General features: G+C 58.8%; 1 protein-coding gene across 1 annotated transcript; it reads left to right on the top strand.

Annotated features, from left to right (window-relative positions):
• Window positions 1-16,594: 16,594 nt before the first annotated feature.
• TMEM121 (transmembrane protein 121) lies at window positions 16,595-17,575 on the top strand. The gene has a single exon (XM_042987813.1). It carries the CDS (start codon window positions 16,619-16,621, stop codon window positions 17,573-17,575), a length of 957 nt encoding a protein of 318 aa, XP_042843747.1. The 5' UTR covers window positions 16,595-16,618.
• Window positions 17,576-17,811: the final 236 nt, after the last annotated feature.

Consider the following 17,811-nt stretch of genomic DNA (forward strand, 5'->3'; position numbering starts at 1 on the left):
CAGAGCGGGCCTGGGGCAGGCACCGCGGGGAGGAGGAGACGGGGTGGTGATGTGCCCGCAAGCCGCGGGGTGGGCGCAGGGCCTGCGCAGGGGAGGGGCTGGCGGGCCTGGGCCAACGCTGGGGACGGCCGCCCTGCAGCCGAGCCAGGGACAGCAGACTGTGGGCGATGCCGTGGCCAGGACTGGGAAGGTGAGGGGAAGTACAGACCGGCCGCAGAAGGTGACGCACGGGGAGGCCGTGGGGAAGAGCCCAGCGACCATCACAGCAGGGCAGGGCTGCGGTCTGTGTCCCCTGCTCCGCGGGCCTGTGTTCACAGGGATCCACAGCACCTGTGCCGGCCTCCTCCCGTGTTTTATCCACTGCGGCACCGACAGGACCTCCGGCGAAGCTCCGCCCGTGAGCGCGTCCGCCCTTGGCCTCTCGAGATCACGGCATCCTGTCCCTGCTCCAGCGCCTGGGTCCTTCTGGCCCTGACCTCACCGCCCAGGGCTGGCTTTCTCTCCCTTCAGGGCACGGCCTCCTCACCCTCATTGGTCGACCTTGGCCGGGCCTGGGCTTGGGGCGCGGCGACTGGACCAGGCCCTCCAGGACCCTCTGCGGCTCGTGTCTCCAGGGGGACACTTGCGGGGTGTTCCCGGGATGGGGTACTTCTCAGCAGCACTTATGGGGGAAGTTGGGTCCGAGGGGCGCAGCTGGTGACCTGGTCTGCACGCCCCCCCCCCGGTCGTCGCCTGTGGTCGTGGCCTCCAGCCCTGTACCTGTCCCACGCTCCTGTGTCCCCCCAGGGTCTTGGGTACTGAGTGTGGTCAGCTGCCCTCCTCCCCTCTCTGTCCCTTCTTGGTTGGCTGAGCTCACCGTTGGTGAGCAAGGAGTCACTTGGTGCCTGAAGTGTGCCTGCCCTGGGGTGGGGGCCAGAGACCTGGACGAGGGGCACCTAGTGTCCCAGGAGGGTGGTGAGACAGAGGAAACGGGGTGCATTGGGGGCAGCACAGGCACTCGGAGGGGGTGGGGAGGGGTGGGGGCTGTAGACTCCTGTGGCCCAGTCAGGCTGTCCTGGGACGCGGGGCTCAGGGCTTCGTTCCCACAGGCCCCCTCTGCCGCTGGGGCTCAGCAATGAGGCGGACGGGGAGTGGGGGTGCCAGGCTGGGGCCAGGCCGACGGCAGTTTTGGGGTCTGGGTCTGTGGCCGTCTTGGTTGTGGGGCCTGTGAGCTGATGGCTGATGTTTTGCCTTCTGGTTTGTTTGGATTCTTTATTTATAATACCCAAGATTTTTCCCCCTCCTTTTTTGGGGACAATTTTTATTTTTCTTTCTTTTTTTTTCTTTCTTGGTGGCGAAAAGCTAATGTTAAATGTATGATCTTAACCATTTTTAAGTGTATGGGTCAGCAGTGTTATGTGCATTCACACTGCTGTGCAACAGATCCCCAGAACCTTCTCCCCTCCCCTCTGTGCAACTCTGTCTCCATTAAACACTCACCCCCACCCCTCCCCAGCCCCGGGCACCCCCATCTACTTTCTGTCTGTATGGATTTGACTCCTCTACGGACCTCTGCTGTGTAGATTACACGGTGTTTGTGTCGCTCAGGAAAATGTGCTCATGGTTCATCCACGTGGTAGCAGGTGTCAGAATTTCCTTCCTTAGAATAACGCGCGGTAAGATTCCATTTATCGAGACACCATGTTTTCTTTGTCCATTTTCTTCCTGCTGTTGGCCGCAGTGAACAGGGGTGTGCAAATATCCCTCCTTCTGGTGCTGGAGGCGCCCGCGCAGCCCCAGAGACACTGGCACGTGAGCCGGGTGCAGGGACCAGATGGGCATGGGGCTCGTTTCCCTGGGGGGACTCGACTCGGCAGCGGCGGGCGGTTGTCCCCTGAAGTCAACGTCCCGGAGTTTCAGACCTCACACTGGACACTGCCGTCCGAACTGGCTGAGCCACGCGGATTTTGGCCTGGCATTTGCTCTCTTTTCATCACAGCAGCTGCTGTAAAACCAGCTTTGCAGAGATACCGCAGAAAGGAAAGCAGCGCAGTCCGGTCCGAAATCCATTGAGGGGGTGTCCGGCTTGTGGCGCTCACCTGTTTCCCTCAAAATTCACGACACCTTGTGCTGCCCCTGAGGATTCGCCGTGGCACCTGGGGGTGCCTAGACCCACGGTTCGGGAACTGCGGCCCCAACCAACGCCGGTGTTTGTGGCCTGCATTCCGTTTCTCTCCACGTGGTGCGGGTTTAAAGCCGTGTGCGCAACTCACCACGGCTTCTGGCTCTTGTTTCCACTTGATGGCTCAGCCAGAGGAGCAGAGCCGGGAGGAGATTCGACGGAAGCATTCTGAGATGGCTGCAGTGTCATCGTGGCCCCAGCGTTAATGCCTCACCCCTCGGCAGCGGGGAGGGGCAGGTGTCCTTATTCTCCCGCCGCAAGGGTGCAAACCCAAGGCTTCCATCAACCGCTGCTTTCCGTGCATGAAGTTTGGTAACATTTAATTAATTGTTAACTAATTTAGAGCAAGTGCATTAGTGGGGGAGGGGCAGAGAGGGAGGGAGAGAATCCCAAGCAGGCTCGGCGCTGTCTGCTCAGAGCCCAACGCGGGGCTCGATCCCACAACAGCGAGATCATGACCTGAGCCGAGATCAAGAGTCTGACGCTCAACCAACAGCCACCCAGGCGCCCCTGGTTTTCTAACGTTTAGAAAGTTTTCTTCCACTCTTAATTTCCTAAGAGCTTTTTCAGAATCATGAACTTCACTCATCAAGACAATCTTATGATTTTCTCCTTCACCCGTTTGTAATGAAATACATTAACTACGCCACACGCTTTCCCAAGTTGAGCCATCCTTGTATTCCTGTAAGTAGCCCTGTTTGATCACGATGTTTACCTTTTTTTTTTTTAATGTTTATTTATTTATTTTTTGAGAGAGAGGGAGAGAGAGAGAGCGAGCTCAAGCAGGGGAGGGACAGAGAGAGAGGGGGAAAGAGGACCCAAAGCGGGCTCTGCACTGACAGCATGAGCCTGACCCGGGGCTCGAATTCACAAACGGGGAGATCGTGACCTGAGCTGAAGTCTGACGCTCAACCGACTGAGCCACCCAGGCGCCTGTGATCGTGTAACTTTTTAATATCCAGCTGGTTTCGCTTCGCTAAAATCTTAGGGAGTTCGTTGTCTACGTTCAAAATGAAACCGGCTGCATTTCCCCCTTTTTCTCATTGCACTTGCCTTACTATGCTTTGGAATCCAGATCACGTTGGCCTCGTCACAGCCTTTGCGATCTGTTTTCTGGAATAGCCTGTGAAGGTAGCAACCACTGTTCCTTGAAAATTTAGGAGAACCATCTGGAACTTGGGGTTGCCAGAAGGGAAGATTTTGGTTATTATTTCAATTTCTTCAATATTTACCTGCTCAGGAATAAACTGCCCACATTTAAATACAATCTTGTTACTTTATATGAAAAACCTAATTAATGGTTTATCTACTTTCCCTGATAATTCTGTTAATTATTGCTTGGCATACTTTGAGGCTACATTGTTAGGTATTTATATATTTATAAGAGATAAATCTCGTTTTATTGTTCCTTTTTACCAGCACATAATTTCATTCTGCGTGCTTTACGCTATTTTTCTGCTCTAAAGTATATTTGGTTGTATACTGAGATGATGTTGGAGCCCTCTATTGGTTCATATTTGCGTGGTATAGGCTGGTCTGTCCTTTATTTTCTAACTTTACTGTGTCTTAAAACAAACCATGTTTTTTTTTTTTTAATACAGCATATTGTTGACTTATTTTATTCCAACATTAAGAGTCACTGTTTTTTTTTTAAGTTTTTAAAGTCATCTCTACACCCAGTGTGGGGCTTGAACCCACAACCCCAAGGTGAAGACTCACACACCCTTCCAACTGGGTAGCCACACCCCACAGTCTCTGTGTTTTCTCTGATTAATTGTACACTGATTACAGGACTTCGCATTTTATTTTTATCTGGAATTTACTTTTGTTCCTTCTTTTCCTTTTTTTTTTCAAGTTTATTTATTTATTTTGAGGGAGAGAGAGAGAGCATGAGTAGGGGAGGGGCAGGGAGAGACAGAGCCAGAGAGAATCCCAAGCAGGTTCTGAGCTGTCAGCACAGAGCCTGACATGGGGCTCGAACCAATGAACCATGAGATCATGACCTGAACTGAAGTCAGATGCTCAACCAACTGAGCCACCCAGGTGCTGCCTTCTTCTGCTCCTTCTTCTTTCTTCTTCTTCTCCTTCTCCCCCTCCTTCTTCTCCTTCTCTTTCTTTCTCTTTCTTTCTTTCTTTCTTCTTCTTCTTCTTCTTCTTCTTCTTCTTCTTCTTCTTCTTCCTCTTCTTCTTCAATTTTATTTATTTTTGAGGGGGAGAGAGAGACAGAGAGACAGAGAGACAGAGAGACAGAGAGAATGAGCGGGGGAGGGGCAGACAGAGAGGGAGACACAGAATCCGAAGCAGGCTCCAGGCTCTGAGCTGTCAGCACAGAGCCTGATGTGGGGCTTGAACTCACCAACGGGACAGGACAGCGAGATCATGACCTGATCTGAAGTTGGACCCTTAGCAGACTGAGCCACCCAGGCGCCCCCCACCCCCTTCTTTTTCCTTATTTTCTGCTTTCCACTGGGTGGATCCAGTTTTCTTCTGTTGGCTTAAACATCATGTTTTTTTTTTTTTTCTTGTGGCAGTTGCTCTTAATTCTGTTTATCTACCAGATGACTTTTTAAAAAAAGATTTTATTTATTAAAAAAAAATGTTATTTTGACAGAGAAAAAGTGTGAAGTTGGGGGGGGGGGCAGAGAGAGAGAAAATCCCAAGCAGGCTCCATGCTGTGTGGAGCCCAACTTGGGGCTCCATCCCATGGCCGTGAGATCATGACCGTGAGATCACGACCGGAGCCAAAACCAAGAGTCCGCCTTTCCACTGACCGAGCCCCGGCGCATTCTCATCGTGCGCCACAGCACATGTGCAGAAAAGCGCAAATGCTTGGTGTCGAGCTCCGTGAACCACCCCAGGGTGAGCTCCCACACGGCCACCTCTCCGGACGGGAAGGAGACCACGGAGCCACCTCGCGGGACCGGAAGGAGACCGCGGCCGCGTAGCTCCTGGGCCCTCGGCCCTGGGCTTCTCCGCACGCTCACGCGAATCCCGCGGCTCTAAACGCCGCGACCCGCTTCCGTCTGGCGCTGGAGCTTCGGGCGGCCCCGCGGTGTCCCGCCGCACCTCTCGGGGCTGTGCTCGCGGGCTTCGCACTGGCCGCCGCGCGTAGCTGGTCGACTCACTCGCTTTATCGCTGCACGTTACGATGTACCGTATGGACAGCCTCGGCTCTTCCGGCTGTCGGGCTGTCGCCGTGTCTCTTTCCTGGTGGCGAGACACGCTGGCCGTCCCTCCCTGACCCTTTGGGAAGTGCCTGTTTGCGTTTGCCCGCATGTCCCCCCCTTTGGCTGTCGTCCTTCCTACTAACATGCAGAGGTTCTTGGTATGTCCCCGATGGGCGTCCCCTGTCGCTCATTAGCGCTGCACAAAGCGTCTCCCTGTGACTTGCCTTCTCGCCTCCTCAGTGGTGTCTTTTGATGAGCAGAAGCTCCTGAATTTCATGCGATCCAGTTTATCACTCGTTTCTTTTTATCCCTACTGCTTTTTGTGTCCCCTTTAAAATCTTTTCCAACTCCGGGTCGCCTGGGTGGCTCAGTCGGTTAAGCGTCCGACTTCGGCTCAGGTCATGATCTCCATGGCTTTTTAGTTCGAGCCCCAGGCTGGGCTCTGTGCCGACAGCTCAGAGCCCGGAGCTGCTTCACATTCTGTGTCTCCTCTCTCTGCCCCTCCCCCGCTTGCGCTGTCTCTCTCTCAAAAATAAAAAATATTTAAAAAAAAACCAATTTTTTTTTTCCAACTCCAGAGTCAGAAAGCTATTGTCTTGCATCTTGCCCTCTACTAGGGCTTTCTTCCTGACTTTGCCCCTGGAATGACAAGTCACGTGGGACTGCTTTTCACCTTTTAAAAATATGTGATTTAGAGTAACGTCACTCTTCAGAGCACAGCTGTAGGAATCTTGGCCCTTCCCCCCTCCCACCGTGGGGACAGCCCCTGTCCTGGTGCCGTCTGCAGGGAGGCCACCTGTCCCCGCGGCTGCGCCGTGCCCCTTCCAGACGGCGCCCCTCTGTTCCCCGGGCCCCGCGGCGCTGACTCCTCCAGCCTCACAATGGGCGGGGTGCTGGGTGAGTTCGCCACCCTGGTCTACTGCACGAAGGCTTGGGCTCTCCTTGGCTCTCCGCGTTTCCATACACTTCTCACAGCGACTTCGTCAAATAGCAGCGAAACCTGTTGAGATTTTGCTTGCGACTACATCGTGTGTACCGCCCCGTTTGAGGAGATGTGTTACCTCTATAAACGCGGATTCTTCCTGTTCGTGAGCACATCGCCATCTACTTAGGGGCAATTTATCTCACGATGTTTTCTTGTTTTCTGCACAGAGGTGTTCTACTTCCTTTATTAGACATATTACTTGTATTATGAACGGTATGCATAAATGCATATATGTACATCCGTTAAACATTATATATGCATATATATATATATATACATATACCTGATATATGTTACATATATACACACATGTAAATTTCATTTTCTAACTGTTGAAAACTATAGAAATGTAACTGACTTATTTAAAAAAGGTTTTAAAAAGTTTTATTCATTTTGAAAATTTTTTTAACGTTTATTTATTTTTGAGAGAGAGAGAGCGAGTGGGAAGGGGCAGAGAGAGAGGGAGACAGAATCCGAAGCAGGCTCCAGGCTCTGAGCTGTCAGCGCAGAGCCCGACGCGGGGGCTCGGACTCACAAACTGCGAGATCCTGACGCGAGCCGAAGTTGGACGCTTAACCAACTGAGCCACCCGGGCGCCCCCACGGCTGCCTGCTACATACTGCCCTGGTACAAAAATCTTGCTAAACTCACTTATTAATTGCAAACATTTGTTCTCTCGGTTCTATAGACTTCTCCAGGCACAAATCATATCACCTGCTCAAACGAATGACAGCTTCGTTTCCTGATCTCCAGCTCCTACTTCTTCTGTTTCGCTTCCTTGCTTCTTGGAAGAAGCTCCTGCGTCTGGAGCTTCGGGGACAGAGCCCAGCCGTGCCGGTAGCTGTCTGCTCTGTCTCAAAGAGGATGTTTCCAACTCTTCATTAGAAAGATTGCTCTTCGCGAGGGATCCTTCTCGATGCATTTCGTCAGATTAAAATATCCCCTTCCATTCTTAATCTACTGAAGGCTTTTAAAAAATACATCATGAACAGCTTATTGACTTCTACTAAATGTCTCTTGATTCTGTTGATGTGATCTTATTTGTTCATTTAATCGTTCATGTGAAGAACGGTTTGATTTTTTAAGCCTTTCATTTAAGAAATGATTTCAAATAAAAAGCCTGCAGAAATAGCACGCACATTCCCCAAATGTCAACACTTCGCGGCTCTGCTCTGTCTCCGCATTCACAGAACACACACACACACACACACACACACACGTAATATGTGTGGTACACATACACTCACCTATATTTGTACATGTAGATCTCCTGTGCACCTTTGGGGACGGGCTGCAGACACACCACCTATTTCCCTTACACCTCAGAGGGTTCCCGAAGCAAAGGACTTTCTCCTACATAACCTCGGTTCTACCTCCAAAATCAGGAAACCACCCCTGATCCGACATCCCCATCTCATTGGCAGATGCCACGCAAACTTCCTCACTGTCCTGGTGACGTCCTTCATGGGGCTACGACCGGTCCCGGCTCATGTGCGCATCTGGCTCTCACCTCTCCCTTGTCTTCTTTCATCTGGAATGTTCTTCTGTGTGTTCCTGACTTTCATGACCAGTATATGTAGAACACCCCTCAATCACGTCTCCCCTGACTGTTGGGCACAGATATCACACAAGAGATGCTGTGCCTTCTCGGCACATCAGCCCAGGAAGCCCCACTATTTGTGCCATTAATTTTTTTAATGTTTATTTACTTTTGAGAGAGAGAGAGAGAGAGAGAGAGAGAGGGAGGATGAGTGGGGGAGGAGCAGAGAGAGAGGGAGACACAGAATCCGAAACGGGCTCCAGGCTCCGAGCTGTCAGCACAGAGCCCAATGCGGGGCTTGAACTCACAAATCACGAGATCATGACCTGAGCTGAAGTCGGACGCTTAACTGACTGAGCCACCCTGGCACCCCTGGTGCCATTAATTTTTATTGCTCAGTCAGAACGGCATGTGCCAGATTACTGTAAAATGACCTAAAAGTATGTTGTTAATTAATATGTAATTAAGGCAAACATCCAGTCCTTTGGGACTAAGTATTTCAGTTTTGTCTGTTTGTTTTTGTTTTTGCCCTTTGTAGGTGCCCTTTGTTAGAGTCAGTAAATGCCCTTCTATCTCTTGTTTGCTCAGAGTATTTATCGTGGATGGATGTTGAATTCTGTCAAATGCTGTCTCTGCATCAGTTGACATGATCGTGTCATGTCACGTCGTTTCTTCTTTAGACTGTGAATATGGTGGCTCGCACGGATTTGTTTTCCTGACTCGAGCCAGCCTTGCATTCCTGGGATACCCTCTGTGTGGCTGTGGTGCCTTGGAGATATTATTTGCTAATATTTTGTTGAGGGTTTTGTGTCATGCTTGCCCTGGGGCTTTGATTTTCTCCTCTCTTGCGCGTTGGATGTTCTGGTTCCTCACACGCAGGATGATTCCAGATAGTATCCCGCACGCTCAGAGATTATGTTATGAATACCTGCTCTTCTAAAAATCCCACTGAGAGTGTTGACATTTTTTTTTAGCACGCCATCGGCCCAGCCCTCTGTGGGTTGTGGTTTCAATGCCAGCGGTTTTCAAAGCCTTTACAGTGTTACCTGGGTCCGTCCTGTGTGGGCACTACCCCCGGTGGCCGGTATGGGACTCGGCTGCGGTCTGTCCTGTAGCCCAGTGCACAGACCTGGGAGGCACACACAGCTTGGGGTGAGCCCAGAAGGCACGAACGTCATGGGGATGCTTTCTGGATACTTTCTGGCTCCCCGGGGCTCCCCTTTCCAGTCCTCTGGCAGAGTCTGCGGCTTTGGCCACCCCGCCTCCTGCACACTCCCTGTGACGGCTCCTGCGACTTGGACAGAGGGCAGCGCTTGGCTCTCTCCCCTCCCCGCCCTCTGGGGACCACGTCCCCTCCCACGGGAGAGGAAGGTTTTCTCCCTCGCAAGGCACATGTGAACTGGTGCCTCCACTGCAGGCTGGGTGGGGGGTCGCCTGGGGGCAGGTGTGAGGGAGAAGAGAACCACCCCCACTCCGACACTCTGCCCGGAGCTCCCCCAGCCTCAGGGAGCATCAGGACGCCCCTTTCTTTCCTGCCCCCTGAGCCTGAACTAGAGAGCTCCCCTGGAGCTTTCTCTGTCCACGTCCCCAGCCCCATCTCTAGCTTTCAGGCTGGGGTGAGTCCAGGCCGAGGGGTGCGGAGGGAGAGCCCGAGACCCACCCCCACTTCGGTAGTGCTTCAAATTCTGGCTCTTCCCACAGTCGGCCCGTTACGACTTTGCTGGGTCCTCGCGTGAGCCACGCGTGGTCCTCCTTTAATTGCTGCATCCAGTGGGAGAGACAGAGTCGGCCATGTCTGCTCTGTCTCGCCCCAAAAGGGGACCCAGGACATGAAAAGAAGGCGGCAACGAACAAACGTAAGACCCAGCAACTCTTCCTGTGTAACCACGTTGGATGGATCTTTGCCGGGGTGTGGGTGTAAACACACACTTGCCCTAGGCCGCCGGCAGGTGCAAGCAGGCACCGTGATGACTCAGCCTGAGCACCCCCCACGCAGCACTCCAGGGTGGGGGCACGTACCTGCGCAGCGACCCACCGCGGCTGCTCTGTAACCGCATTGCTTCCGGGGCGTATTTCCAGACCGCGTCTCTTCCTTTCCTTTCTCGTGGCTTTTATGTGTTCCTTGTAAACAAGGTCTGTTTTGTTGTTTTGTTTTGTTTTCTTTTTTGAAGAAATCAGAGCGATCGTCTTGGCCTTTCAATGGGAAAGTTTAGTCCATTTACATTTGATGTGACTACTCATACAATGGTGTTTAAATCTGCCTTTTAGAAAAGTTTCCTAATTTCTGCAGCTGCTCTGTTTCCACGCCCCACCCCCCTTTTGTTTTGTTTTGGGTTGCCTCTTTTTAAAAAAAATTTTTTTTAACGTTTATTTATTTTTGGGACAGAGAGAGACAGAGCACGAACGGGGGAGGGGCAGAGAGAGAGGGAGACCCAGAATCCGAAACAGGCTCCGGGCTCCGAGCCGTCAGCCCAGAGCCTGACGCGGGGCTCGAACTCACGGACCGCGAGATCGTGACCTGAGCCGAAGTCGGCCGCTTAACCGACGGAGCCACCCAGGCGCCCCTGGGTTGACTCTTAAAGCCAGCTTGGTGAGCTCCTCCCTACAGTGTGTTCCTGTTCCTTGGTGCTTCAGCTTGGTGCTTCTGGAGCTCATCGACACCGTCTTCTGTTTCCTTCTTGCTTTATATGTTGTCGGTTCGCATTTCGACGTCGCGTTTTCTACACGTCACTACATCTCAGCATTTTTATCACTATGACAGACACCTTCTCTGCTCTCCTTTCCTCCCTGCCCTTATTTTCTTCGCCTAAAGGGCAACTTTCACACTGTTTTTGCTGCAGGCCTGCCCCAAACTCTCTCAGTTCTTGTTTGTCTGAGTAAAGAGTGATTGCAGGCCAGCAACTTACTCCTTCCCTATTGCTGCTGTAACGCACCCCCACGCACTGCAAGCAACGCCCGTCTACTACCTTACAGCTGTGGAGGGTGGCGGTCTCAGTGTGCTAAAATCGAGGACGGCTCCTTCTGGAGGCCCTGTCATCCCGCTTCTCCAGCTTCTAGGGGCCGCCGGCACTCCTGGGCACACGGCCCCCCTCCGTCATCCCTGCCCGGGCTTGGGGCCTCACAGTGTCTCTCTGACTCTCCCGCCACCCCCCCCCCCCCACCTCCTTGTGATGACACCGGACCCACCGATGACCCTGGACGACCTCCCCTGCCGGGCCCGTAATGTCATCACACCTGCAAAATCCCAGTTGCCTAACGTGACGTGGTCACAGGTTTGGGGGATTAGGACGTGGACCTCTCTGGGGCCATTCCTCTGCCGACCACAGCCGGCACTTTCCTGCGGTGGGTCAAAGTCACCGTCCCATTGTCTCCTGGGTCGTGCTGTTGCAGCTGAGAAGTCAGCTGTCGCGCAACTCTCAGGCTTCTGCCATCCGACTGCCTTTCAGATTTTCTCTCCGGTTTTCACCAAAGACAAAGATTGTATGACGTGTGTACAGGTGTGGGGTTTATTGTGACGATGCTACGGTTGGTTGGGCTACTTGGACTCAGGCTTTGACATCTTTCGGCAGAGACAGAAACTCCTCAGACTGCTGCTGTGTCTTGCTCGGGGCCCTGGGCTTCCAGCCGTGCACGGAGCAGACCTTCCTGCCCGGGTGGCCCCCGCCCCGGGCTCCATGCTTCAGGACGCCCAGCTCCTCCTGCCGTCCCCGTCCTTGGGTCTTCCCCGTGCGTCCACTCTGCCGTTCACCCTCCCTTTGACTCTTGATTCCGGTTATTGTGTTTCTCAGCCCTACAATTTCTGTTTGGTGCTTGCCCCCCGTCTCGTCCGTCACATCGTTTCCAGGGCCCCGTGCCGGACCACGCCTGATCCCTCCAGTCTCTCGGGTGTCTGGGGTTCGTCTCTGTGGGGTTCACTCTGTGTGTCTGCTGGCTGGCTCCCGGAGTCCAGTCTGGCAGCCTGCGGTGTTTGAAAAATCACTTGTGGGATAACTGAGGCCTTCAACGGAGACGCTGCTCTCCCCGCGGGGTTTCACGTGCTTCCGCCGGGCACGGGAGGTGAGGCCTGCCCGGTCACCGGCAGCCGAGTTCAGAGCCGGAGATGGGCAGCCCCCCCTGGGCTGTGACCCCACCCACTCTGGGCCTCCAGGAGCCTGTGACCAGCACACAGTTCACCTGGCACAGGCGTCAGAGACGTGAAGTTGCTCTCGCTCCTGAGGGACCCCAGGCACCCATGAGCCCCCCAGGGTCCCTCTGTGATCTGGTGCAGCTCCGTCAGCCTTCCAGGCAGGTGGGGGGCATGGAGCCCATCCTCATGACTGCATGGCGTGATGGCCGGTGGTGAGGGGCTGCGGCTAAGGCGGGCGGCCAGACCGCAGTGCGGCAGGACAGCTGGATGGAGGCCAGGCCTGGAGTGAAGTGCACGGTGTTGGGGATGCCACCCCGATTCAGGGCAGTGGTGTTCCAGCCAGGGGAGCCTCTGGGATGGTGTACCCGGGGGAGGGGGGGGGGAAACAAGCCTGGCAAGGCCGTGAGGGCCTGTCTTGAGAGATATGGCTGGGGGGCCGGCAGGGCCAGGCTGGGGGCAGCTCTACAGCCAGGCCCGGGAGCTTGGTCCTCTTGTCAAGGCCATGGGGACACCTCGTGAGGGGGTCGCAGTCAGACTGGCAAGTTGGGAAGGTCCATCACGGGTGAAACTGTGTCTCCCCAAAGATATGTTTAAGTCCTGACCCCCGGAACGTCCAAATGCGACCTCATTTGGAAACGAGGCCTTTGCAGATGCCATCAAGTTAGGATGAGGTCACTGGGTGGGCCTTTCCAACATCACATGTTTTCACGAGAAGAAGACAGACGCACAGGGAAAGGCCGCGTGATGTCCGAGGCGGATGGGAGTGGTGCGTCCACAAGCCAAGGAAGGGGAGGGGTTGCCGGCGGCCGCCAGAAGCCGAGGTGCCACCCCGGAGTCCTAGTCCTAACCGTCCTCACCCGCTCTGGGCCCACCCTCGAGGGCCACGCCTCCGCGCCCAGGCAATGTTAACACAAAGGGGAGAGCCAGGAGGGGGAGCGCCGCGAGGTCAGCGCAGAGTCGCCAGGGTGCTGGGGGTGGGGCAGGAGGTGTGCGGAGCCCTGGAGCAGCTTTGCAGGTTTGAGGCTAAGGACTGGGCTTTTAGAGCACTTGGGTGAGGTGGGCAGGGCAGAGGGGTGAGGTGGGCGAGGTGGGCAGGGTGAGGGTGAGGTGGGCAGGGCAGAGGGGAGAGGCTGCAGGGGCTGAGGGGGCAGCTCCTTCCGGACAGTGGAGGCCACAGGGAGGTGCTTCTGGTCTCTTCCCACGCAGCCCGTCCCTCCTCTGCCTCCTGGGGCTGCCAGGGTGCAGCTGGCGCTCCCTGGGGCGGAGGCGGTGGGGGTCGTGTGTCCTGGGCCTTCTCCCCACCTCCCTCCGTATTGCCTTTTGTGCCTTGAGGCAGGGGGGCTTCTGGAGGCCTCTGGGGGAGAAGATCCACCCCGAGGGGTCTGGGGCCCCTCCCTGGGTACAAAGACAGCTTCGGGGTCCTGACCACACAGGTTCCTGCCAGTGAAAGCAGATGTGGGGGGCTGGTATCTCCCAAGCAGCCACCCCGAGGGGTTCACCGCAGTAAGTTCTCACAGCACCTCGTCTGTGCTTCTTGTGGGTCGGTGGCCTGGGCAGCCCAGGGTCCTGGCTTCCCTTGGGCCAGAGACGTCCCCGCCCCCGGCGCCGAGGGAGCGTGGCAGTCCCATAGTCTCCCGCACAGACCGCATCACCCGTGTGGACCCAAGCACAGCTCAGGGCCTCAGTGTAAGCAGACCTGGTGTGAGTCGTGCTTCACGCCTTTGCATCAGGGGGATGCCGGTGCCCCTGCACCTCTCTGACGCTCCTCTCCTCCTCTGTCGGAGGGACGTGGGATGTGGGAGAGCAGGCATTAGGTGGGCTCCCCTCCTCCCACCCTAAGGCGGACGGCCTGGGATGTGCGGTGGAGGCTCCGTGAGGACACAGTGGTGACCGGGGTTGGAGGAAGGAAGCCTGAGCCTCCAAACCCGAGCGAGCGACTGGACGGCTGAAGACGAAGGCCACCGGCTGCTCTTGTCTCCCACCCTCCGAAGGAAGCCAGGAAGGCTGGAGAGATCCGGGACCCGGGGCTCTTTGGGACGCGGCACCGACACCCACCGCACTGTCCCCACAGGCCGCTTGCACAGGGCCGGTGGTCAGCCCGGCCCCGCGTCCGGACCAGCTCCGCGGCAGGGAACGGGGTCCTCGGGCTGCCTGTCGAGGGCGAGTGGGGTCACCCTGGTGGGCGGCCTGGGTGGGGCCGCAGCGGGATTTCAGGGCGTGAGCGGGACTGAAGACCCGGCTGTGGGGTGAAGCAGGGTGCAGGGGCTTCCCGGGGATGGTGCGCGGGTCCGGCGGTGTCCAGCTCCCCGGGGCCAGCGGTCGCCGGCACCGCTACGCGCGCCGGGCTGTCGCCGTGGCAACCGGTGCTGCGGGGGGGGGGGGGGGGCGGGGGCGGGGCGCCGGGACCCCCACCGCGCGGGGCGGGGCCTCGGGCGGGGGCGGGGCCTCGGCGGGGGCCGCGCCGAGAGCGGCGAGGGGAGCGAGCACGGCGCAGGGAGCGCGGCCTCGGCCCGGCGCGGAGGCTCGGCGGGCCGGCGGTGGGTAGGCGCGGGGCCGGGGGGTGCGAGCGGGGCGAGCGGGGGGTCGGGCGGAGGGGCTGGGATGCGCAGCGGCGCTGCAGGGCCGGGCCCGGCTTGGGCAGAAGGGCGGAGACGCAGCCTGTCTGGGGCAGCCTGGGTCTGGTCGGCGCTGGCGGCCCCTTCCTGTCCGCCCCCATCGGTGGGCACCGAAGGGGCGGCTCGGGGAGGGGGGGCGGGCAGGCGGCACGCGGGGGACCGCAGGGCCAGCCCAGGACAAGCCAGGGCAGGAGGGCCTGGGGCCAGCTCCCCAGGGAGAGGCCGGGCAGGGTGTGCGGGAGCGGTGGTCAGGCCCTGGCTCCGGCTTTCTGGGGCGGGGGCGGGGGATCCCCCTGCGAGCTCTCGTGGGGATGGGGTCTGTCCTGGCATCGTCAACCCGGGTTTGATGAGTGGCTGAGAGAGGGAACGAGAAAGCCAAGCAGTAGATGGGGAGGGGTGAGCGGTGCAGCGGCTCTCTGGCTATTTGGCCTGGCCAAGGGCTGGGAGGAAGGCCATTCCCAGGCCGCTGCTGGAGCCAGAGGAGGCAGGGTGGGAGGAGGCCCCTTGGGTCACGCGTGCCCACCTGGTGGCTGAAAATGGGGTGAGGGTGTGGTGTGGGTGGGGAGCAGGGGCTCCAGACACTGTTTTGGTAGGGACATGGTGCTATGACCCCCCTCCCCCCAAGGAACCCTTCGCTGGAGGTGTCTGAGCTCACAGTTGCGGGAGGGGGGGGCCTGTGTGTGGCTGCAGGGACCCCTGGGTGGGGCAGCAGCCGTGTTGAGGTCAGGAGTGGGGGTGCGGATTTGGTGGAGGGCCTCCTTCCTCAGTCTTGAGGGCGGTGGTGTCACTAGGGGCAGGCTTCACAGGCACGGGGGACATTAAATTTTATGTCCTTGTCTAGACAGGGCAGTAAACAGAGCCCAGGGCCAGAGGTGCTGCGGAGGGGAGAGGCGGGCTGAGGGGGCCTGGCTGGAAGTGAGTGGAAGTAAGTCTGCAAAGTGACTTTCAGTGGGTGACGGGTGCGGGCCCAGGTGTGGGGACCCAGTCTGGTGTGGGACTCTGACCAGCACAGTCACGACGATGCCAAGGGTGTGAGAAGTATAGGGGTCTGCAGAGCCCAAAGAAGGTCCCTGTGGGTGAGAGCGCAGGGCGGGCTTCCTGAGACGGCCCCAAAGGTGCGGGGGTGGGGGGGGGGAGTGGCAGAGGGCCACCCCTTCGCGGGGAGCAGGGCAGCGTACCTGGCGGGACAGGCGTCCACTGGCACGAGCCTCCGTAGGCAATGGGAGCCCTGGTGAGACGGGGCAGGGAATGGTCCACGGCCTGTGGACGGGTGTGTGGGGGCACCGAGTCCGCCGAGGTAGGGGTGGCGATGCTTGTGGGAGGGGATCCTCAGCACTTGGATGACCCTCAGTCCTGGACCAGAAAACACGCCCGGAGCGCCAGCGCAGCGCCCAGGGAAGGGGCCTGGGCCTCCGCGGGCCTCGGGGGCTCCGGGAGCGCACAGAGCTGAGGCCGCAGGCCCGCTTCCCGCCCAGCAAAGCGCCCGGGGGCGAGAGGACGCCGGAGGGCCGACGGCGTGGGCCCAGCAGGGGCAAACCGCCGGGGCCCGGGGATGCGCGCGGCCGGGAGAATCCACTTCCGTTCCATTTCCTTCCCGGCGGCCGCGGGAAGCCGGTCTCGGGTCTCAGGCAGGGCTGCAGCGCCCCCTGGAGGCCCCGCTCCCGGCTCCGGGTCCCCGCGAGCGCACCGGCGCGTGCGTGCGACAGAAGCCCCCCGGCGCCCCCGCGCGGGGACAGCGCCCCGCGCAGGAAGCGCGTCGCGGGGGCGGGGGCGGGGGGGAGGGGAGGGGAGGGCGGAGGCTGTCCCCCGGGCTGCGCCCTCACCGTCTCCTCTGGTCTTCCCCAGGTTCCGAGCTCGCCGGCCGGCAGCGGTGGCGCCCTCAGAGCGGCTGGACGGGTCCTGTCGCGCCATGCCCGCGGGCTGAGCGCCGCCGCCGCCGCCGCCGCCGCCTCCGCCGCCGCAGGGCCTCGTCCCGCCTCGCGTGGGGGCCACGCGCGCCCAGGCCGGGGCCCCGGCGGCCGACCATGGTGCTGCCGCCCCCGGACCGGCGCCACGTGTGCCTGACCACGCTGGTGATCATGGGCAGCATGGCGGTCATGGACGCGTACCTGGTGGAGCAGAACCAGGGCCCGCGCAAGATCGGCGTGTGCATCATCGTGCTGGTGGGCGACGTGTGCTTCCTGCTGGTGCTGCGCTACGTGGCCGTGTGGGTGGGCGCCGAGGTGCGCACGGCCAAGCGCGGCTACGCCATGATCCTCTGGTTCCTGTACATCTTCGTGCTGGAGATCAAGCTCTACTTCATCTTCCAGAACTACAAGGCGGCGCGGCGAGGCGCGGCCGACCCGGTGGCGCGCAAGGCACTGACGCTGCTGCTGTCGGTGTGCGTGCCCGGCCTGTTCCTGCTGCTGGTGGCGCTCGACCGCATGGAGTACGTGCGCACCTTCCGCAAGCGCGAGGACCTGCGCGGCCGCCTCTTCTGGGTGGCGCTGGACCTGCTGGACCTGCTGGACATGCAGGCCAATCTGTGGGAGCCGCCGCGCACCGGGCTGCCGCTGTGGGCCGAGGGCCTCACCTTCTTCTACTGCTACATGCTGCTGCTGGTGCTGCCGTGCGTGGCGCTCAGCGAGGTCAGCATGCAGGGCGAGCACATCGCGCCGCAGAAGATGATGCTCTACCCCGTGCTCAGCCTCGCCACCGTCAACGTGGTGGCCGTGCTGGCGCGTGCCGCCAACATGGCGCTCTTCCGCGACAGTCGCGTCTCGGCCATCTTCGTGGGCAAGAACGTGGTGGCGCTGGCCACCAAGGCCTGCACCTTCCTCGAGTACCGCCGCCAGGTGCGGGACTTCCCGCCGCCCGCGCTCGCGCTGGAGCTGCAGCCGCCGCCGCCGCAGCGCAACTCGGTGCCGCCGCCCCCGCCGCTGCACGGCCCGCCCGGCCGCCCCCACGGGCCCTCGCCCACGCGCGACGCCCTGGGCACGTGACGGGGCCCCGCGCGGCTTGCATGGGATGGGGTGGGGGCGGGCTCCCCCCCCCCCCCCCAGGGCCAGGTTTGGCGAGTGCCCCGGCCGGGGCGGGGGTGGGGGGTGGGGGCGCCGCGGGCCGCTTCTTCATCTCAGGAATCCCTCGGACCGCGGACTCGCAGCCCAGCGCCCCAGCCGGCCCCCAGCGCGCCCAGCCTGCCCCCAGCGCCCAGTGCGCCGGCCGGTGGGGGGCGGGG

Source organism: Panthera tigris, chromosome B3, assembly GCF_018350195.1.
Source record: "Panthera tigris isolate Pti1 chromosome B3, P.tigris_Pti1_mat1.1, whole genome shotgun sequence".
In the NCBI taxonomy this organism is placed as follows: domain Eukaryota; kingdom Metazoa; phylum Chordata; class Mammalia; order Carnivora; family Felidae; genus Panthera; species Panthera tigris.

What these genes read in the sequence shown, in the direction of transcription:
- TMEM121 (XM_042987813.1), top strand. Translation starts at nt 16,619, where the DNA reads ATGGTGCTGCCGCCCCCGGACCGGCGCCACGTGTGCCTGACCACGCTG.